The sequence below is a fragment of the Microtus pennsylvanicus genome, chromosome 11 (genome assembly GCF_037038515.1).
Source record: "Microtus pennsylvanicus isolate mMicPen1 chromosome 11, mMicPen1.hap1, whole genome shotgun sequence".
NCBI lineage: Eukaryota > Metazoa > Chordata > Mammalia > Rodentia > Cricetidae > Microtus > Microtus pennsylvanicus.
The window spans coordinates 15,712,546-15,735,538 of NC_134589.1; the positions used below are offsets into that span (position 1 = coordinate 15,712,546).

The 22,993-nt window shown below is 44.9% G+C and overlaps 1 protein-coding gene across 9 annotated transcripts in view; it reads left to right on the top strand.

Moving 5' to 3' along the window:
- The first annotated feature begins 4,592 nt into the window (after positions 1–4,592).
- The window catches only part of Strada (STE20 related adaptor alpha), a 32,685-nt gene continuing 14,284 nt past the window's right edge, over positions 4,593–22,993 (top strand). Inside the window, exons 1-4 of one of the 9 annotated variants that reach the window (XM_075990364.1) lie at positions 4,593–4,663; positions 11,073–11,152; positions 13,694–13,751; positions 17,457–17,485. In XM_075990364.1, the coding sequence (XP_075846479.1) occupies positions 11,117–11,152; positions 13,694–13,751; positions 17,457–17,485 (123 nt within the window). In that variant the 5' untranslated portion in view covers positions 4,593–4,663; positions 11,073–11,116. Of the gene's footprint in view, positions 4,664–5,080; positions 5,206–11,072; positions 11,153–13,693; positions 13,752–17,456; positions 17,486–22,993 lie in introns of those variants that run through there. The other 8 variants (XM_075990366.1, XM_075990363.1, XM_075990365.1 and 5 more) reach the window with 8 other exon arrangements.

Below are 22,993 nucleotides of genomic sequence, written 5' to 3' on the forward strand. Positions count from 1 at the left end.
AGCTGGCAGTGTGGTGGATAAAGAGGAATTGTTTATAATTCTGTTTCCTTAGTACAAGGAAACCTCTCTGTGTTGGGCACAAGATGCAGAACTGCTTTATATAGGACTTGGACCAAGGAAAATCATGAGTGACATTTTTGTCCCAATCATCCAGTGGAAGAGAGCAGAAGAGCTATTGGATTTGGTGGAGTCAGTCTGCCCTTTCTCCTCCCAAGTTCTCTTTTCCTGCCTCACTTATTCTAAGTGATGTTAAACCCATAGGGGTGACTTGTAACACAGGTTTTAATTTGTCTTGATAGTAAAAACCCAGGCTGGGCAGTGGTGGCGCACGCCTTTATGCATGCCTTTAATCCCAGCACTCTGGCAGAGGAGGTGGATCTCTGTGAGTCAAGGCCAGCCTGGTCTACAGAGTGAGTTCCCAGGACAGCCAGAGATACACAGAAAAACCCTGTCTCAAATAATAATAATTAGAAGAAGAAATAAAAACCCAGAGTCAGATATTGGGGGTGAAAGCTGAGCGATCAGAGAAGCAGAGAGGGCAGCCACTAGAGAGACCACTACCAATGCTCAGACTGAAGGAGCGATCCTGTCCTCAGACTGCGTCCTCAGACTTCATCTCCAGACCGCAACCTGTCTCCAACTAAGCTTCAGATAGCAATGAGCTCCTGCCTCCTCCTACCTTATATTCCTCTCTTGGCCCAGCCATATAACTACTGTCTCCACCTCCTTAGTGCTGGGATTGAAGGTGTGGGATCCTGAGTGCTGGGATCACCTTTGTATGAATTCTGTTTCTCTTTTAGACTGGATCAGGGTGGCCTTCAACTAAGAAAGATCCCTTTGCCTCTGTCTCCTGAGTCCTGGGATTAAAGGAATGTGCCGCCACTCCCTGGCTATAGTACATTCTGATCTTCAGGCAAGCTTTATTTGTTAAAACACAAACAAAACATCACTATAGTGACTTGTATTACAAACTACTGAAAAGTAAAAAGAAACCTGGCTGGGTGTGGTGTCACATGTCTTTAACCTTCTTAAATATCTAGTGTTTGGTGGTCAGTGGAAAATAAAATTGCAAAAGGAAGACATCAGGGCTGGAGAGACGGCTTAGAGCACTTACTGCTCTTGCAAAGGACCCACATTCAAATCTCAGCTACCAGCTGTTATAACTCCAGCTCTGGGGGATCTGCTGCCCTCTTCTGGTCTCCGCAGGCAACTACATTCACATACAAGCATCTGACCATAAATAAAATCTTTAAACAAAGGAAGACTAAATAACAAAATCTTTAAACAAAGGAAGATGGTGTTATGTTTGTACAAATTCACAGCCGTCCCAGCCCTCTGAATTGAGAGGAATAAAAAGCTGTGATTTTTTTCCCCCAATGGTAGATCGCATTGCTTGCTGGCTTTCTGAGACAAGGTCTCATCTATAACTTAGACTGCTGAAATTCACAGCAGTGCCCTGCCTCAGCCTGGAGTGCTGCAGTGATAGCGTGTAGCACCACATCTACTTATTTCTGAGAGGACTGCTTGCTAAGTGTTATTGGCTGGTTTCCAACTCAGGCTCAGTCTTCCTGCATCGGCTTCCCAGGCGGGGTGCACCATCACACTCACTTGACACAGGGTCCCATGTATGCCAGACTGGCCTCCAGCTTCTGATGCTCACCCTGGCCTTTCTAAAGTAGTGCTTTTCTTGGGGGTTACTGAGGAACAAGATGCTACTGCCTCTGCCTGTCTGCTGAACTGCTTGCTGCTTTTCATAAATTTTCTTCCACTTTTCATAGATATTTCTTTTTATATATATATATTTTTTATTTATTATGTATACAATATTCTGTCTGTGTGTATACCTGCAGGCCAGAAGAGGGCACCAGACCCCATTACAGATGGTTGTGAGCCACCATGTGGATGCTGGGCATTGAACTCAGGACCTTTGGAAGAGCAGGCAATGCTCTTAACCTCTGAGCTATCTCTCCAGCCCCTTCATAGATATTTCTGATTAGCGTACAAAGTAATGGGTTTCATTAGTACATGTTCACACATATAACGCTGTACTTTGTCTTCCCACACCACTCTCCCCTCCATTCATATCTTAAATTTACATATTTACAAAACTTCTGTGTATTTTTCTATAGCTTAGCTTATCTCTTGGAGCTAGAACTGAAGCCCGTTTCCTAGGTCAAGAAAGCTCTGGATTTGTGCACACTATATTTTTTTTAACTGCATTTGCTTACTTGAATCCTGTCTGTTGGGTGAACCCTCTGCTGATGAGCTACACCCTCCAGCCCTCCTATCCCGGTGCTTTTAACAAGTGTGTTTCCTTCTTCTGTCTTCCTACCCTTTCTAAAATGGCTGTGTGGAAAGTTCACATGCGATAGTAAAATGCAAAGACTGGAAATTCTTTACAGATAAGTGATCCTAGTCAACTTGTTCTACATATTCACACACCACACAGTTCCCCATTTCACTTGAAGTTTTTTTTTTTTTTTGGTTTATTTATTTATTTTGTATCGTGTTTTGCCTGTATGGCAGAAGAGGGCTCCATATCTCATTATAGATGGTTGTGAGCTACCGAGTGACTGCTGGGAATTGAACCTGGGACCCCTGGAAGAGTAACTGGTACTCTTTAACCTGTAAGCCATCTCTTAATCTCTGCAGCCTTGGAGTTCATATATGTTTTCATGTAGAGACTTAAGTATTACGCAATAGAGTTAAAAATACAAGTAGCCTTTAAAAAGTTAAAAAGAAACAAGTAGCCATTCAATCTGTCTCCATTCCTTTAGGCTTCAAGTCAGTTTCCAAAAGCTCTGGAAATCTTTAAACACCTACACCCTATAATAAGGTAAAAGCTTCAGGAACTTGTGCCTTCCAGGACTCAGACTCTGTAACCTCTGAATGCCAACCGTTCATCCTAAAGTTTGTTCTGACTTCTTGCTGGTGTAGGAGAACCTAGGCATTTGCTCACTGAAGCACTCACGGCAGAGTCTGGGAGAAGGGGTTCTCTGAGTAGCTTTGGAGGGCGGTCATCCAGTTGATAAACTCTCAAATGCTAACATCCTGTTAGAACATGTGGTGGCTGGGCACTAGGTATTAGAACAGATGAAGTACCTAGTGTTAGCAGATCCCATTGTAATGAGTCAGAGCTTTGAGGGCTGAGGTGCTTGCTCAGCGTGTGAGAGCTCCTAGGCTCAATCTCTAGTGCAGCCCAAAGAAGGAGAAGGGGAAGAAAGGGGAAAGGAAAACTCAATTTGAGGTTGCCTTGACAATTACAGCCTGGTGTGGCAGTTCACATCTGTAATCCCAGAAGAGACAGGAGGATCTCTTGAGTTTAAGGCCAGCCTGGGCTATAGAATGAGTTCCAGGTAAGCCTGGACTATGAGACCCTGTCTCAAAACGTAAGTTTGGGGCTGGAGAGATGGGTCAGCAGTTAAGAGCATTTGCTGCTTTTACAAAGTATCCAATACAGCTGTCTGTCACTCCAGTTCCTGGGGATATGACACCTGACCTCTGCTTGCTTCTGCACACATGTGGTGTGCATACATACACTGAAGTGCACATACACACACACAAACCAAAATGAAGCTGGCATCTTTTCATTGCTTTCTCCAATACTCTCAGTTCCAAAGACAATGTAACCTGGCACAAATGGAATTTTCTTCCACTCCTTTGCTTTTTGTGAATTCACTGGGTTCACTTCTGAGAAAAACTTATTTATTTATTTATTTCGAGACAGGGTTTTTCTGTTGGTACTTGCTCTGTAGATCAGGCTGGCCTCGAACTCACAGACCACTGCCTGGCAGAAAGAAACATTTTGAGACTGCGATTGTGCTTTAGAATGTTAAAGCACTAGGTAAGATTACAGAAGTGTGTAAAACAGTGAGAGCCTCTGGTAAGTTTGGTGTATTTCCATCAAGCCCCCGTTTGGATGTTGCAGAACTTACATATCTTGGAAGTTATTAGGACCGCTATAAATCTGTGAGGAGACAGAACTGGAAAAAACAAGTATTCATTACTTGACAGCGACCCACAGCAACTGAGGTGACTAAAAGTCCCTAGTTCCCACAGGAGGAAGTCTTGCCGCATCTAGAGTACTTCATTTGATCAGTCCTGTATGCCTTGGTCTCTGTCTTCCTTCATAAAGGCAAACTCATCATAGGTTTCTACAAATAGACACACCACCGAGCTTTTATCCCAGCAGAGCCAAGCTGACCTCGGAGTTCAAGGCCTGCCCAGGCTACACGAGACCCTGTCTCAAACCCAATACAAAAAAACAAAACAAAACAAAAAAATAAACCAAAACTTAGGGATGAAGGGTTCAGGAACGAAAATGATAGCTTTCATTTGGTTGAGCAATTTTCCTGGCTTTACATAGAAGGAACTTGGAACACAAACACTGGGTGAGTTTCCTCTTTAGTTTGTTCGCTAATGCCTGAGAGACCCAAGCGCGCCCATTGAAGTCCTTCCAGGTGTTTGCCCGTGTAAGGCCTACCAGGTGATGGAATGGGGAGAGGCGGAAATACTGCCAGCCAAATCCGTAGCTGTAGTTAGGTGGCCCTTGACCCTTCTCTTCCTGCTGCAGACAGGAGGGGTACGGAGGCACCAGGGCCCTTGTGAACCGCAGTCTCCCAACAATGAGGTCTTTGGTTTGAGGAAATCCGCTTCTTCCCAGGTAAGGGCGCCCCCAGCAAAGAAAGGAGAAAGACAACCAGCAGCTCTCGCCCCGCCACAGCGATCGAGGGAGGGTTAGTCAAGCCATAGGTAACGCGTGAAGCAGACGTTGGGAGCAGGAGAGAGGAGGCGGAGCTTCCTTTGCGGGAAGGGTGGGGCGGAGCCTCTTCCGAGAGGAGAGCTCGGCGGGGCTTCCTCCCTGGGAAGTGAGGGGCGGGGCTTCCTCTGGATGAAGGGGCGGGACTTCCTCCGTGGGGCGGGGCAAGGGGGAGCAGCTTCCGCGGGAGGGGCGGAGCTTTCTTCTTGGGTGGGGCGCAGCAGGGCTTCCTCATCGGGAAGAGGCGGGACTTCCTTCATGGGGCGGGGAAAGGAGGAGCCTCTGCCGTGGGAGGGGCGGGGCTCTGCCAGCCTCTCTGGCTCCTTCCACTGCGCATGACACGTTGCGTACCTCCCTCCCAGCAACCGGCCTGGCGGCAGCGCGGCCACCAAACTGAGGAGGCGGAGCCGAGACGAGTCGGTACTGCGCTCTGACTCCTAGACCAGGTACCGGGTGGCGGGGCCGCCTGGTGCGCTCCTCGGGGCTGGTCCCTCTCACCCGACTCCGAGTCCATCTCCTCGGGGGCGCGCCTCAGCGGTCACCCCGGCTCACCCTCGCCTTCCTCGGGCCTCGTTTAACCCGGGTTCTGGGTTCCCACGTTGAGGGGTTGTAGCTTGAGAGCGGACTAGGCTTGGGCCTGACTGGGGAAACGCTGAGCAGAGTTGCCGACGGGAGAGGCTGGCTCCTGCTTTCCCTCTCCATCTTTTCCGGGGCTTCCAGATGGGGTGCCTGGGACTAGATGTCGTTTTGCCCTCCCGCTAAGTAGCTGCAGACCTTAATGCTGACCTCCCTCGACCCCTTCATTTCAGGCGATGCTAGTTGGGCATCGAGTTGAGCACGATCAGGGTTATTTTCTGCTTTGGTGAAAACGAAGAGGTCCTGATTGTCTTTTTTGTTTTAAGTGCTCCCCAGCAGTTTTGGGAACCGGGTCTGGCGTTCGAGAGTGAGCACGACAGAAGGGGAGTGATTAAATAAAATCGTTCATAATTTTAGGAAATAGGGAGCTAACTTCTCAACTCAATCTTCAGCTAAAGACCCCCAAATACTTCAACTTGACCCGTTTCTCCCAGGCCGTTGAAATCGGTCTTACTGAAATACCTGTTGAAGTTCCAATATGTGGACCGGTCTTCATGAACTAGTTGATAATTTAGAGATACCCGACGCCTGAGACTGATTCTGGACCCTGAGAAGTGATACACCAAATTTGAGAGTGCGGCTGTGGCTCAGTGCCTGAGTGCTTGTTATCATTAGTGAGGACTTGCATTCCATTCCCAGCACTACCGAAAAAGAAAAAGCTACCTAATAATTTAGTCATTATAGTCACCCTTTAATTAGGTTTCTTAGAATTTTGGTTATGTGTTGTGATCTCAGACATGAAGGAAATTTAGGGGATCAGTGACAAAAATAGAAAAAAGTCAGAGCAAGCGAATTCTTACTGTACCTCTTGTAGTGGGGGAGGTAACGGGACAGTTCCGAGTGCGGTTGGGTGGCCCCAGAGGTGGCTCTGGATAAGAGGACATGCTGCTGAAGCATAAAGACCTGAGTTCCAATCTCTGGCTCGCATGTAAACAGCCATGTGTGGCCAAGAATATCCTATGCCAAGAGAAACACCAGAGCTCGCTGGCTGCCAGCCTATGTCCAGGGTCATTGAGAAACCTTAACTCAAGGGAAGAAAACAGTGGTAGAGTAGGACACCCAATGTCCTTTGGCCTGACCATGCCTACAAACAGGGATTCCACACAGACATACACGGGGAAAGCAAGTGGTTAGTGCGAACTTCTGTAACATAGGATACTTGAGGTGATTAGGGAGTGAGTATCAAAGTTAGACTGGGGACAAGAAGGGAAGCAGGGTCTTTAGACTCCACTTTTGTTGTTTTGTTTAGACACGTTGTAGCCAAGGATGCTATTAAACTGATCCTCCAGTCTCTGTCTCCTGAGTGCTGAGATTACAAGCATGAGCTACTGTTTGCAGCTTTGGATTTCGATCACTTTTACAGCCTTAGCTGTTGACCTCTAAATCCAGATAGCCATATTTAACTTGTTCTTAAATATCAATACTACTTTTCTAACAAATGGCTATCCCCTCATTTTGGAAGATAATAATCCTTTTCAACATTATTGGACTCTCTATATTAGTTAACTTGAACCTGACAGAGAAAGCCACCTGGTGTTCTTATGGCCTCTGTATACGCACACCCTTGTGCACATATGCATACTCTACACACTCATACACATACACTGATTAAATAAATATTTTAACTTATCCTTACATTAAAGCCCCCTCGACCTCTGAGCTTTCCATTTCTCTTTGATCACTCAAGAACACAAACGCACAATTAGAATCATCAGTTATAGTTATTATCAGTTCCCAGATAAGGTATTAAGTCTTTGCAGTTTTCAGTCGGACCACACAGCCTTAGATCTAGGAGAGTTTGTAAAAGATACTCTCCAGCCATGCTTGGTGATGCAGGCCTGTAATCCTAGCAGCTAGGAGCATAGTGGCAGAAGAATCAGAAGTTAAAGGTCATGAGCAGCTACTCAGTGAGATCAGCTTTGTTTGTAGGAGACCCTGTCTCATTATTCAAAGGGCAGAGAATGAGCTTGATAGCTTGGGAAGCGGTGGCAGCTTTATAATTTCTTCATTCATAGCCACTCATCTGTTTCCTGGTATTTCCACTGCTAAGGCTCTTATCTCCAGGAACACTGTTTTCTAACCAGCTTGCTTTCCTCTGGGTCATTTTGACCCCTCCCTTTCTTCATTCCTTGGAACGTTTCTTAGAATGTTCTTCCAGACAAGATTTCTCAAATCTTAGTTAATACCGTGGTCCACACGTCAGCAGCGTTGTCATATCCAGGGAGTGTGTCAGAACTTGGAGCCCACTCCAGACCTGAATTGCAGAATTTTAACAAGATCTCTAAGTGATTTGTGGGTGCAACAAGATGTAAGACCGCCGTTGTGTGTCATCTCTGTTGAAAGCTCACAGTGGCTTCCTCCCGCTGCGAATACAGCCTGGCATTAGCACGCACCAAAGGCCTGTCCATGGTCCTCACACACCTCACTTTCAGGCAGTTACTCAGTGTTACTGAGTGATGACTGCGACAAGCACTGTTGGCGAAGCTGGCGATACACATTTGCATAATACAGCAAATACCAGATAATAGTCACACTCTCGGCTTGGGATCTCCATTTTCTTTAAGTCGCCTTTGATATTCCAGGCCCACTGCCACTCAGCCATGTTTTTGCCCAATTCTATAAGAAGTTGTTCCTTCTCTTCCATCCCCTGTCCTATTTATTGGTGCACATCCCACTTCCACAACCAGTTAAGGTCCTACTCCCTGGAGTGCCTCATGCATCTTACGCCATTTTGTATTGCTGTAGTTAGGCCCCTTTAAGGAGGTGCACACTCAATGAAAGCTGCCTGGTTTTCTTCCAGAGGCCTGACCCCAGCATAGGCTCTGGGTTTTTTGTTTGTTTGTTTGTTTGTTTTTGAGACAAGGTTTCTCTGTAGCTTTGGAGCCTGTCCTGGAACTAGCTCTTGTAGACCAGGCGGGCCTCGAACTCACAGAGGATCTGCCTGCTTCTGCCTCCCTTTAATCCCAAGTGGTGGGATTAAAGGTGTGCACCACCACTGCCCGGCAAGCTCTGGGGTTTTAAGGCACATTTGGCAATGCCACAACCTATCCTAGATTCCAGATTCATCAACTCCTCTTTCAGATAAAGAAAAATAAAACTAATTATTTTTATACTAGGGATTAAATTTAGGACCCTGGGCATGCTAGGAAAATTCTATTCAGCTCAGCTTTCCTGACCTATACTTTTTTCTTTGTTTTTGTTTTGAGTCAGGGTTGGAACTCACTATGTAGTCCTCGGACTCAGAGATTCATCTACTTTTGCTTCCAAAATGCATGTGCCATCACCACCTGGCTCCAACCTATACTTTTTTTTTAAAAATATTTATTTATTTATTATGTATACAATATTCTGTCTGTTTGTATGCCTGCAGGCCAGAAGAGGGCACCAGACCTTATTACAGATGGTTGTGAGCCACCATGTGGTTGCTGGGAATTGAACTCAGGACCTTTGGAAGAACAGGCAATGCTCTTAACCACTGAGCCATCTCTCCAGCCCCCAACCTATACTTTTAATGTAAATATTGGCTATCCTAAAATTTGAATTTGTGCACAGTGTATAGGATTTAGTCATGCTAGCCAAAACCGAGGCTTCATTCTTAATTCTGAGGACTTCAGTCATCTCAAGTGGTAGTAAGGTCTTAAAATAACTGCTGCTTCTAAGTAGCAAAGCTGTGACTAGGATGTGTTCTCAGTAGTGGAGTATTTGTCTAGTGTGCCTGAGGCCCTGGCTGGATAGCTCACACCACAAATCAATAAGTAAAAAGGCTGTTTCTGTATCTATCTACTAAGAATATCGCTTGGCCAGTGTATTATGGTGTTTTATGTTCTTGATAAAAATGCTTTGAATGACGTTTTATCCTTCCACTGTAATTTTGTATTTTAAGGACATTTGAAAGCAGCATAGTGATCTTAATGTCACACATAGTAGAAAAGGAAAAGTCCCTCGGTATTCAGATGTCTATTTGTTTTAGATCTTTTTTCCTAGACCAAGGATCTCTTGGATTGCCAGGCTGGCCTTGAAATCTTGATCCTCCCACCCTAGTCTCAGTAGTTCTAGGATTACAGGTCTTTGCCATTGACACCCCGCCTGCAGTGCAGCATTCGGGTCTAAATTTTTCTTTTGTTTTGACACACATCTTTAGCAGAGGCTAGCCTCAGAGTCACAGATAGCCAAGTATGACCTTGAATTCCTGATCCTTGTGCCTCCTGCCAAGTGCTAGGATTAGTGTGCAATAGCACATCCATCTTAAAATGATTTTTCTTTTGTAGAACGCTTGGAATCTGTTAAGTACACAGTTCTGTTACCAGTAAATAGTTTTACCCTTTCAGCCAGGTGCAGCTGGCTGCCTGTGACCTCAGCCCTTGACCTAGGTCAAGAGGATTGTTTGTAGCCGAACTGTCTAAAGAAAGGCCTTTGTCTCAAAGTCACAGGTAGAGTGCCTGCCTACAGTGGCTAAGACCCAACGGGAAAGAAACGAAAGTCATCTCAGCTTACTGAACATTTTAATTCAAACAAAAATTACACCTGTGTTTACAATATTCAACTTTCATTAAATCAGACAAAGAAAAAAGTTATTGGGTGGGTGTGGTGTCACAATCCCAGCATTCAGGAAATAGAGGTAGGAAGGCCAGAAGTTCAAGGTCATCCTCTGTTGTGTCTCTAGTGAGAGACCACCCTAGTTACCTGAGATCCAGTCTCAAAAAAGAAGGAAGAAAAGCCCAGTGGAATCTCAGCACTCCTGAGGCAGGGACCAATCCAATGCGCTGAGCGTGTTCCATCAGAGCCAAGGCTACACAGAGAAACCTTGTTTCAAAAAGAAAAAAAGGGGAGGGGGGGAAAGCCAGAGAGTTTTATGTTTCACACACTGCATGCCTGAAGCTTCAGTCTTGTACTGGAGTGACAGGGAATTGGGGTGGAGGGAGAAGTAGACTGATATGCGGAAGTGGGGGGCAGACGTGGAGTATTGTGCAGAAGTGGGGGTGGTAGACACCTCTGCTTTGTTTTTAAAGGAATCTCACTCATTGTGTACTTTGTGTTAACTGTGGCTTTTGCACTTGCCATTCTCTGAGTCCAAGAAATTTCTTCCCCCACTCCTCCATTGTGCCTCACTTCTCCGGCCCAACTTGCCCTGCCTTCCTCTCAACAGTTGTGCTGTGTATGAAGCCCATGCTGGCCTGCAGTTCTTCGTCCTCCCGCCTTAGCTTCCTGAGTCTTGGGGATACAGGGGGTGCACTGGCCTGCCTGACTCCAAACTTTTCTCATAGAAATGACAGTTTCAGAGTGTACTTGTTCAAAGTATATCCAAGTTTATTGTCACTCAACACAACTCTAAACAAATACTCAGAAGTTAGCAAGTTATGAGTCTCGTATGGCACCTTGGGATGCTAGACCAGGAGTGCATTTTGTTCCACAGAGAAGCTTTATCTATGCTGGCCGTGTTGCTCAGTAGAGTGTCTACCTAGCCCTCAAGAAAACACCTGTCTCCATCATCACCGCAGAACCCAGGTGTGGTGCACCCCTGTGATCCCAGCACTCAGGGTGTAGAGGCAGGGGTTTCAGGAGTGTAAGGTCATTCTCTGCTGTATAGTGAGTTGGAAGCTAGCCTTTGCTACAGGGGAGAAAAAGATAAGTTGTATGAAAAGATTTAACCAACTCCATGTTTCTGTTTTCCTTTTAGGTGTAAGTTTTTGAAATTGAAGTAGGTCTACACAGTAGGAACCAATGTCTTTTCTTGTAAGTAAACCAGAGCGGATTAGGGTGAGTGTTTCCATTCTTCTGGCTTTCTACTTGTCTTTTCTGAAAAGTAAAGTGTGGGTGGACACTGTGGTGGCTGCTTTGTCTTGTTTTACTGTGACACTCAGAATTGTCTGGTGAAAAACAGGAAGGTGGCTTGTTTTATGAATTGTTCAGTCACATGCTAAATAATTTGGGCTTTTTCTATGTGATTACATAGCTGGTAAAGATCTCGCTTCTATTTTTCATGGATTTATGTTTTTTAAAGTTAATGTCAGATTATAGTTACTGGAATGCATTTCTAAATACAATGAAGAGTCTTTAAAATTAACTGGAAGAATTTATTATACCTTAAAATTTTTTTAGCAGGGGCTCGTAAGCTGGCCCAGCAGGTGCAGGGGCTTGCTGTCAAGTCTGGCAGCCTGAGTTCAGTTCCTAGGACCGACATCGAGGAAGGAGAGACCTGACTCCCATATGCCCTCTATCCGCACATACACACCTTGACACACGCGCACAAAACAAATACGTGAGACAAAAGCTATTATCCTCACCTGGCAGGAGAGAGACCATGGCCATAAAAATGATTTCACAGCCCAAGACCGATCACTGCGCTCAGACGTGCTGACACCTTTGATTTCCCCAAACGCAGGAAGCTCAGCTGTGTAGTTGTAGTAGTGCGGACTTGGTTCCCATATTCCCTGTAAAAATTTTAGAATAAAAGTCTTACCAGATTGGCCATAAGAATAAATATTAGACTGAGTGTCTTATAAATAAGCTGCAGTGACCTCACTAAAAGTGTCCCATGGCCCAGTGAGCTGGCCGAGCAGGGCCAGGGCCTTGACTCAAGCCCGACAGCCTGAGTTCTGTCCCTGAGAACTCACTTGGTGGAAGGAGAGATGAGTCCCACATGTTGTCCCTTCCCCAACAAAGTATTTTTGCTTAAACAATTCTTAAAATATCCTCATCGATTTTATCAAGTACTTAATTTTTTAATGTGATAATAATTATTTAAAGATTTTAGTCATTTTTAAGTGTTATGAGAGATGGGTTTATCACTCTCAAATATTCTATGGTATAGTGCACAGAAGTTTTTATGTTAAATTGGGGAGGTCTTATTTCTTTAATTCAGAAAAAATTGTCACAGAAAAGGACAAAGTGATTTTATAGTTTCAGTGTGTATCATATAGCTTGTTTTAGGATGTTCTTTAATCTTCCCTTTCTTGTGTTTATATGTGTAAAAACAAGTAACACTGTAAGAAATAAACTTCAGCGTTAATTAAGAGGAAAAGGTAACCCTCTCCTCTGCCTGAACTCTGCTCAGTGGAAAGAATGCCACTGTGCCAAACTTTAACACCAGTCACGAAGTGAAACAGAATCTGGATTCCGTTGCTTTTAAATATGAGCCACATTCCTATTTTAACCTGGCCTGATTAAGGTGAAACCAGACTCCTGATTAGTATAATGGAAATCTAACACTCATCTGAAATGGACGAGCGAGGTGTACATTGATTGTGGCTAGCTTAGTCCTGGTGAACTTGATAGAAAGTAAGTCCTCAGAAACCCTTGTAAATGGCCTCTGTACCCATACTGGGCATGTGTGGTACACGGATGTGACACCGAGAAGATGAGTGTGCCCTCTATGCAAGTCCGACATGAAATTAGAGAAAGGAGAAACTGGGTGGGGAAAGGGCAAGAAGAGGGTAGTGGGCTATGAGTATGATCAAGGTACATGATCTGCATGTGTGAAAATAAATAAGGAAATTCATTCTCCTGTACAATGAATAGATGCTATTAAAAAAGGAAAGAACTATGCATGGTGTGATCTCGTACTTGAGAAACCGAGGAAGGAGGATTAAAGAGTTTAAAGTCAGGCTAGGCTACAGAGAGAGACCCCGTCTCAAAAAGATAAAAACAAATAGAAAAAGAAAGCCTTGTAGATAAGAGAACATGGAATATGGCTGAGTCTCATTTTATAAACTAATGGAGGCTTGTGAAGAATTCTTTGATTCTTGTTTTCTATGTGTTGAATTCCAATAATACTTTTCAAATTGGCAATGATGATCCAGGACTTCTGTAAAGAATATCTATGAAAGTTGGGTCATGGTGGCATACACCTTTAATCCAGCACTCCGGGTGCAGAGGAAGGCGGATCTCTGTGAGTTCAAGGCCAGCCTGGTCTACAGAGCAAGTTCCAGGATAGCCAGGGCTACACAGAGAAACCCTGTCTTGAAAAACAAAAACAAAAAAAAGAGAGTATCCATGGAATAAACAAGATGGAACAAGTTTCTATATAGGAGAGGAAAAAATACACATTCTTGGGGACAGTTCCCTGAATTTCCCCTCTGTCACATTTATGAACCAATCATGTTAGATACAGAAGACCAGAGAAAGAAATGAATCTACTGTTTGTAGCCAGTTTCAAAATCCTTTCAACCTGTCCATGGACATGGGTCTGACTGTACTGCTTGTTTGTATGTTTTTGTGGGGTTTTGTCTCTAAAGGCTGATAGCTACTGTGTTGTGGCTTGGAAGATATACTAATTCTCTCTGGGGTTTTCCTCTTTAGCGGTGGGTCTCGGAAAAGTTCATTGTTGAGGGCTTAAGAGATTTGGAACTATTTGGAGGTAAGTACAGTGTGGCATTTTGCCATCATTTCAGGATAATTTATCACTGTTCTGCTGACTAGATCAATCTGTAGAAGTTAGCGGTTTGAAAAGCAACTGGCTTCCTTTTTAATCTGGTCTTTCCAAGAAATGTGTGAATGAATAAAGCAGTTATCCTTGGCCAGTAGGTTTGCCCTTTGAGATTTAACAAGCGCAGACATTCCTGTTTGGCCCTTTCCAAAGTAAGTCCTTTTGGAAATGATGATCTTAGTTCAGGTGGAAAAAATTTCTCTGTAAAAATAGTAGTGGTGGCTGGGCATGTTGGCACACACCTGTTTGCTGTCCCTGCACTTGGAAAGCCAAGGCAGAATCATGAGTTTGAGGCCATCTTGCACTACATAAGGAAATTCAAAGGCAGATGGCAGATGTATAACAAGATCCTGTCTCTAAAAACCAAAAAGTAATTATAACAAAACAGTGTAGCCCCATTCATTGTTTCCAGCTGTCATGATAGTCTAGGTGAAGAAACAGCAGTCCACAGCATCTACAAATAAACTGAAAACTCAAATGTATTAATTTCTAGATGGTACTTTTAACCTATTTTCCTTAAAGAATCTCACAGAAATTCTGGAGTAGTGGTGTTTAGAGACTTGGTCAAAGTGTTACATTTTAGGTTAAAAAAAAATCACAAAAAAATGATAGGCTCTTTTTGTTTTAATTAGAACCAATAAAAAATTACAGTAGGAGCTGGAGAGATGGCTCAGTGGTTAAGAGCACTGGCAGCTCTTCCATAGGGCCTGAGTTGAGCTCGCAGCAACCACATAGTGACTCACAGCCATCTCTAGTGTGATTTGATGCTCTCTTCTGGCATAAAGTCGTACATGCGGATAGAGCACTCATACATAAAATAAATCTTTAAAAAATTATTACAGTATAAACTAATAGAACCAAGAATAAGTTTTGTTACTAGTCTCATCTCCCTCTCATCATTAGTGGGAATAAAATGCTCTAAAATTAAGCTCTGTGGCTGATGAGATGCTTGTTTTGTCTGGAATCATGTGGAGGTGGCACAAGAACCATCCCAGAGTTGCCCTCTGACCTCCACATTTGCCACGACACATGTGCTCACACACACACTAATAATTTTTTATAGAAATTGATTTGCAAGTTCAATTAATAATGAGTCAGTCACAAATAGTGCAGACTATGTGACTGGAATGAATGGATTTTCAGTTTCTGGCTGAGGGGGTGGTCTTTGGATGTCTGGTCTTTGATGGGGGTGTAGTAATAAGGAGCGGCGGGGCTGTGTCCCCAACACCCCAGCCGCCTGCTCGGCTAGCTTTTGCCCCGAAATAATTACACAGACACTGTATTCATTTAATCACTGCTTGGCCCTTTAGCTCTGGCCCTTACTGGCTAATTCTGATATACCAATCAACCCATCTCTAATAATCTGTGAGCATCGGTCTTACCGGGAAGATTCTAGGTCGGAGCTTCATCACGTGTGTCTGCCTGGGAGCTGGGAGCATGGTGTCTCTCTGAAGGCGGCTGCTCCCGAGAGGAGAGCTGTCGAGTCTGAGCTCACTTCCTCTTCCTCCCAGCGTTTTGTTCTGTTTACTCCTCCCACCTATCTTTTAACCAATGAAATGGGCCAAGGCAGTTCCTTTATTAGCCAATGACCTTCCTCCATCATGGGGGTTTTTTTCTTCTTTGTTTTGAGATAGGGTCCCACTATGTAGCCTTGACTGGCCTCAAACTCATGGAGATCTCTCTGTCTCCACCTCCCAGGGGCCTGTGTTAAAGGGATGGGCCACCATACCTAGCCTCTGGCTGTCTTGACAGCATCTAGCCTGTGATCTGAGGTTGGTAAAGAGTTGTTCTCTGCATGTTCACAGCTCAGTGTAGACAGTATCTCCCAGTCTTACACAACTTGGAATTTGCCTTCTGTCAACTGGAGTTCATGTAACCTTCCCTGCCCTCCCCCATTTGGCTTCTCACTTTTAACTAACTACTGGAAGCAATCGCTTGCTTCTGTTATTTGTATACCAGAAAACTGCCTTCTGAGGGGGAACCATTACTGCTTTGAGAAACCAAGGCCACATTATTCTTCCTCTAATTTTCTGTGGCAAGTAATAGGATACTTACTCAGTGTACCCAATGAAAGGCGTTTTCCTTGGTGATTAAACTTTCCTCCTCTGATTTGCTCAAGTTTGAGGTTACTTAAATTGTGTGGTTTAAGATGTTTGAAAATGTTTAACCAGCCCTGTACTTTACAGTGGAAGCCCTTCACTTTTTCTTGCACGCTGAGCAGATGAGCCCCAGGGCCTGTGGTTTGCCAGGCAGGTCCACTCCCACTGCCCACACCTCCAGCCCCCATGTTACTGATATGTATTACTTTTGAACATGGAAAGACTCGAGGGCATACACAGAGGATTTGTGAGCAGGAGGAGGTCACTTGGTTGTTCTGTGAGTCTTCTGTTTCATTCCCAGCAGCTAATGCCCACAGCCACCTCTGTACTCAGTTCAGAGTCAAACACCTCTAACTTTGAGAATTGAGCTGGGCAGCCGTTGGATCTCTTAGATGTGTGCTACTGGACTGAAAACACCGTTTGCCCTAAAACAGACAAGCCTCCCCACGCCTGCAAAAGGCAGTCGAGTCTCTACTCTTCCGAAGTGGCCGACCAGCCCTGTGACTTTAAAGTGAATTTTGGGGCTTGACACAATGGCCCATGACTGTAATCTCACTCAGTACTCTGAGAGGCTGCAGCAGGAGGATTGCCACAAATTCCAGGCCAGCTTGAGATATATCAAGATATTGTCTGAAAAAAGGCCTAACGAGCTGGGCGGTGGTGGCGCACGCCTTTAATCCCAGCCCTCGGAAGGCAGAGGCAGTCGGATCTCTGAGTTCGAGGCCAGCCTGGTCTACAAGAGCTAGTTCCAGGACAGGAACCAAAAGCTACGGAGAAACCCTGTCTCAAAAAACCAACCAACCAATCAAACAAACAAACAAAAAAGCCTAAAGAGCTAAGATCAGTCCTAGAGCCCATGTGGAGGAGAACCAGCTTCCACAGCCGTCTCCTGCTTCAAGCACACTTACAATAATAAGTGCTAAAATTCTTTAAAAGGGATGGAGAGATGGTTTAGCAGTTAAAAGCACTGGCTGCTCTTCCAAAGGACCCAGGTTCAATTCTCAGCACCCATATGGCAGCCCACACTTGTCTGTAACTTCAGTTCCAGGAGCTCTGACACCCTCACATAGATATACATATAGGCAGAACACCAATGTATATAAAATAAAAGTAAATAAATCATTTAAAAATTTTTAAAGTTTTTAAAGAAATTTTAAAAATCCATGAGTTTGGGGCATGGGCATGTAGTTCAGTGGTAGTTAGTTGACTGGCCTGAGTGGAGTTAAAGAACCAAGGGAGGGGAAAGTGGGATTTTGTTCACCAAGTACAGTGCTCAGAGACAGGCCTGTGCACAGTTACACAGTATGCTGATGGTAAGTAATGTGTGCCCAGGGCGGTAGCTGTGGACGAGGCTCACATTCATGTGCAAGTCCCTTGAGACTGCATCGGTCTCGCTGCGGCTGTGTAGTGTGCAGTGCTGTATGACCTAAGTGGATTCTGTTATTAACTGTAGTCCTAAGTGTGATAATTGCTGGTCTGAATGTGGGTGTGTCTTCTGCTAACAACAAAATGCCAACAACCAATTTCTCTACCCCAGAGCAGCCTCCGGGTGACACTCGGAGAAAAGTAAGTGGCTTTCTGGCCTGGCGCTGTGGCTGCTGCATGGAGCTGACGTCTTGTAGACTGCGTGTTTTGCTGGCTCTTGTGTTATGCTTCTGCTGTTCTGTCTTCTCAGCTTGATTTGTAGTACAATTATTTTTTCTTTTTTTACTTGTGATGATGCTTCAGGTTTCACCCTGGAAAGACTTTAGTGTGTGCTGTAAAGAGCAGAGAAGTCCCAGCTGGGGATTCCAGCCTCCTCCCCTCCCAGGCCTCCGCATTACCCACCCCTCTCTAGCCCTCTAAAATGAGTTCATTAGCTTGAAATTTCAGTTTTAGCAACTGGTGCTTCTCACTTCCTCATCTGTAGACTGTTGCCAGTAAATTTCACTCTACTGAGAAAATGCAGATCTCTCTCTGGCTCATAAGTCAAGACCTATGTCTCTTACTGTAAAAACAAAACCAAAATTAAAAAGTACAAAACAGGCTGGGTGACCACACCTGTCATCCTGGCTCTCAGAACCAAGGGTAGGGTGTAGCTCTGTTATGTCAAACATGCATAAAGCCCTGAGTGCCACCCTCAGTACCAAACAGAAGAGCGCAAACAACCAGAGTCACGTGTGGTGGCACATACCTGCAGTCCCACCACTTGGAGGTTGAGGCAAGAGGATAGCAAGTTTAAAACCAGAGATGGCTCAGCTGGTAAAGGCATACGTTGTGCAAGCCTGGCACCAGAATGAGAAACCAGCCTGAACCCGTATAAAGGTGGTAGGAAAAAACTGACCACACACGTACGCATTCCTGCTCATGTGCACATGCAATTGGGGAAAAAATATTTAAAACTCAACCTCCCCTCCCCCCTGCAAAAAATTATACAAGACAAATTAAAAAAAAACTGGCAAAAGCTGCAAGATTCTTGCTGTCTTCCCCCTCCGCTTGTGCTTTACTTTCCCTAAGTAACTAGCACCAGATGTGCACAGTGCGCCACGCTGTTTGGAAAATGTGAATCGTGGTCTTATAAAAAGAGCACAGCGGCTGGGCAGACTGGCACTTGCCTATGGGCCCAGCACTCGGAGGCTGAGGCGGGAAGATTACCATAAGTTTGAGGCCACCAGGGTTTGTTCAAGAGTGAGACCCTGAGAAGAGGGAGAGATAAGAACAGAACCTTCCCATGGCAGACCCCTCTTCCTGTGGGCAGGCCCAAGGCTGAGTGAAGGTGGTGATGCTTAGATTAGTTCTGACTGCATTTACACCGTCTCCCAGGAGTGCCTGTCCGTCAGACCCATGTGTTTTCATTCAGGAGACAAATAAAATTTAAAAAATTAAAAATTTTAAAAAACTTTTAAGATTGGATTTTTTTCATAAAAAAATACTAATGACATGTTTTTCATATGCTCATAGCTGCTGGTGTTCTAGCAAAAACTGTCCTGGGTGAAACCTGTAGTAAGTTGAATGTGTTCATTTGGTAGTGTATCATACTGTCTTATGCTTTATTGGATTTTGTTTTAAATAATGCTACTGCTTTGTGGTTATTTGGTTATTTTTAGTTGTCAATGGCTTATGTGTGTTTAAAATGCTTCAAAATAAATAAAATGTTTTTTAATTTTGTGGGGACCTAAACAACAACAAAAAAAAAGAACAGAATTTCCTTGAGTAATTTGCGATTCCAGGTTACAGTGCTTTAACTATGCTAGGCTGTGTTTAGTGAGCTAAAATTTCATCCCTTTGCTCTAAACAGACTTTTAAAATCTGGAAGACTTTAATGAGCTCTGGTCTTCTGTGAGTCACAGCTGATTCTTCAACCCTAGCTGACAGAACCTCAAATCTTAATTCCAAAAGCACATGAACAGCCCCATAGTCTTTGCTTACTCCTGAAACTTCACAAGCCAGCCCTCCATCATCCACCCCACTCTCAGTGTTGGCTTCCAGGTTCCCGCAACAGCTCAGTGAACTCAGCAGCTTTTCCAGCCCCAAATTCCCCCCCATCCTTCACAGCCTTCCCAGCAGACCTGGCTGTTGTGACACAGCAGTGCCCATATGCAGACACATATACCACTGTCTTAGTGTGTTCTCTGTTGCTGTGGTAACACCATGACCGAAAAGGAACTCATTTAGCTTACATATTCGGAGTCACAGCCCATTGAGGGAGGTCAAGGCAGGAACTTGAACTTTAGGAGTCTGGAAGGAAGAACTGAAGCTGATGCCATGGATGAACGCTGCTTATTGGCTTTCTCTTCTCTGGCTTGCTCAGACTGCCTTCTTCATACCACTGATGACCACCTGCCCATGGGTGGAGCCACCCACAGTGGGCTGGGACCTCCCACATCAGCCATTAATCAAGAAGATACTCTACAGACGTGCCTACAGGCAATCTAGTGGAGGCATCTTCACAATTCCCAGAGAAATCTAGCTGGGTCAAGTTAACAGAAAACTAGCCAGGACACCCCCTTTCTTGTGTCAGCAGCAGACCAGACCTCTCATGAATCCTGCATTTTAATCCGTCTATGGAAGCCAGTTGAGATGTGTAATTCACTTCAGGTCTGTGAGAGGAGTGTAGATGTGTAGCCGCGCAGGTGACCTAGAGGGGATTGATGATATAGTGTGACTAATCTTGTTCCCCAGGAACATGGAAATACTTCTGTCCTGTTTACAAATCTTCCCTCTCTTTCCTGCTTTGTTTGCTTCCTATGAAAACTGGCTGCTGACTCTGGCATAGCCTCGTTTCACAGTCAGGCAGAACCATGTAGAAGCTGCAGCAGCCTCTAGACTAGTTCATCCCCTGAAGCGCCACGTTTCCCAGCACCTAAAAAACTGATTGCTAAAGGTCGCACTTTCCGGTCATTTTCTGTACAGCTAGATCATGGAAGTATTTGTCAGGTTCCTACGTAAGCAGTTGATTGAGGCTTTCCCTGCGTGTGCGCAACAAGAAATGCCATAGTTGGAGCTCATTAGGTAGTGTGTCTTGTATACCTCCCTGCTGGGAAGTAGGACACAGGTAATAAAGAAATTTCCATTTGTAGATTTCCACAGAATTGTTTAAAATACATATAATAAAAAAGTACATATAACAAATACTTTACTCTGAGGACTCAATTCTTCATCTCTTTTTTTTTAAATATTTATTTATTATTATGTATACAATATTCTGTCTGTGTCTATGCCTGAAGGCCAGAAGAGGGCACCAGGCCTCACTACAGATGGTTGTGAGCCACCATGTGGTTGCTGGGAATTGAACTCCGAACCCTTGGAAGAGCGGGCAGTGCTCTTAACCACTGAGCCATCTCTCCAGCCCCTTCATCTCTTTTCCAAACTGGAGAAAGTTTAAGAAGTTTGGAAATGAGAGACAGCTTTAAACAGTTACTTCTCATCAGGGCCATAGTGTCGCTCACTTAAAAAAAAAGTTAACGTGCTGGGTGGTGGTGGTGCACGCCTTTTATCCAGCACTCAGGAGGCAGAGACAGGCAGATCTGTAAATTCAAGGCCAGCCTGGTCTACGGAACGAGTTCCAGGACAGGTTCCAAAGCTACAGAGAAACCCTGTCTCGGAAACAACAACAACAAAGAAGTAATGCTCGCAGGTGTCAGGCCCTAGTAAAGGTGCTGCAGGACCAATGTATCTCTGAGCCCGATTTCCAGAGGGATCGCCATTCACCCTGCTTGTTCTCATTGGAAGGTTGCAGAAAGCTTCCTGAGTTCCTGCTTTGCTTTTATGATTGTCAAGTTATTCCTGGTTATTGCTGCTGCTACGACAGCAGTGAGCATGACAGTCAAGGACCCTCTCTAGCGCATTTCTAGTGGAGCTGACAGTAAATAGCTGACTCAGCTTTAGCAGTGACTTCTGTGAGGAATGTAAAGCAAGTAGTGAAGTCAAGTGATAGGAGCCTACTCTGCTCTGCTGGCAGGGTCATCTCTGAAGTATTTGAGATCATAAGAAGACAGTGATGAGAAAAAAGATGGGCATGTGTGAACTTGGTGTAAAATGGGTGTGGTGGGGGAGCCTCAGCTACATAGAGTTTGAGGCTAGCCTGAGCTGTATAACACTATCTGAAAACCAAAACAACAAAAAAATGGGGATGGAAGTTGTAGCCAAGTAGGAGTGTTCCAGTTAAAGGGACTGGAGAGATGGCTCAAAGGTTAAAGAACACTTGCTGTTTTTGTAGAGACCCAGGTTCAGTTCTCAGCACCCATGTGGTGACTCCAAAACCATTTGTAACTTTCGTTCCGGGTGATCTGACTCCCTCTTCTGGCCACTACAGGCATTGCATACACGTGCACTTGCATATGTGTAGACAAAACACACACATTGTCTTAGTTTGCTCTCTGTTGCTATGATAAACACCACAACCAAAAGCAGCCTGGGGAGGAGAGAGCTTATTTCATCCTGCAGCTTGTAGCTCATCACTGAGGGAAACTAAGGCAGGAACCCAGAGGCAGACATTGCTCCCAACAATATTTTTTCTTAAGCTCCCACAGGACAACCCATTAAGGGCTAAGTACTCAGTGGCTTTTCCAGCTCAAAGTTCTAAACTCTGTCCACAGTCCTTCCTAAACAACACGGCCAGGTCTCTCCAGCAGCACCCTGTGAACCTGGTACCGGTTTCTGTCTTAGTGTCTTTTCTATTGCTGTAGTAAATCCATGTCCAAAAGCCATGTAAGGAAGAAACTTGGGATTTATTTCAATTCACAGCTTTATTGTCTCCCTGAGGGAAGTCAGGGCAGGACCCTGGAGGCAGGAACTGAAGAGCTCTGCTGACTGGCTTGCTCTCCATGGCTTGCTCAGCCTGCTTTCTCTAGGGCTACTGCCCAGAGGTGGCACCATCCACAACAACCATTAACTAAGAAAATGCTTTGGACTTGCCTGTAGTCAATCTGATGGAGCCATTTTCTCAATTCAGCCAGTTTTCTCAACTGAGATTTGCTTTTGCCAGATGACTCCAGCTTGCATCAAGCTGGACAAAAAAACAAACCAGGACACAAAATAAAGATAAATTAAAAAAAAACTTTTGCAGGTGAGATGATTGTTACAGGTTCACTAAGAGCAGACATGCTTGTTGCATGGGGAAAGTGACTGGGGAGATGAGGAAAGTGAGGTGGGCAAGAACCCAGCCTTGTGGGCACTCGCAGTCCAGAGCAGGGAGCTGGATCTAACAGAAGCCCACCAGGCTTCCTGTGAACCAAACACTGGTTTTTTTTTTGTTTTTTTGTTTTTTCGAGACAGGGTTTCTCTGTGGTTTTGGAGCCTGTCCTGGAACTAGCTCTTGTAGACCAGGCTGGTCTCGAACTCACAGAGATCCACCTGCCTCTGCCCAAGTGCTGGGATTAAAGGTGTGCGCCACCACCGCCCGGCCCAAACACTGGTTTTATTGAGAGCAAGCCACACTGCAAGAGGACTGGCAGTGAGGCTCAGGAGGGAGAGGCCCTTGCTGTGCAGACCCAGTGACCTGACTCCAGTCCCCAGTTCTTCCAGTTAAAGGTGGAGGGAGAGAACTGCCTGCACAGAGATGCTCTCTGACCTCCAAAGCAGTACGTGTGCACA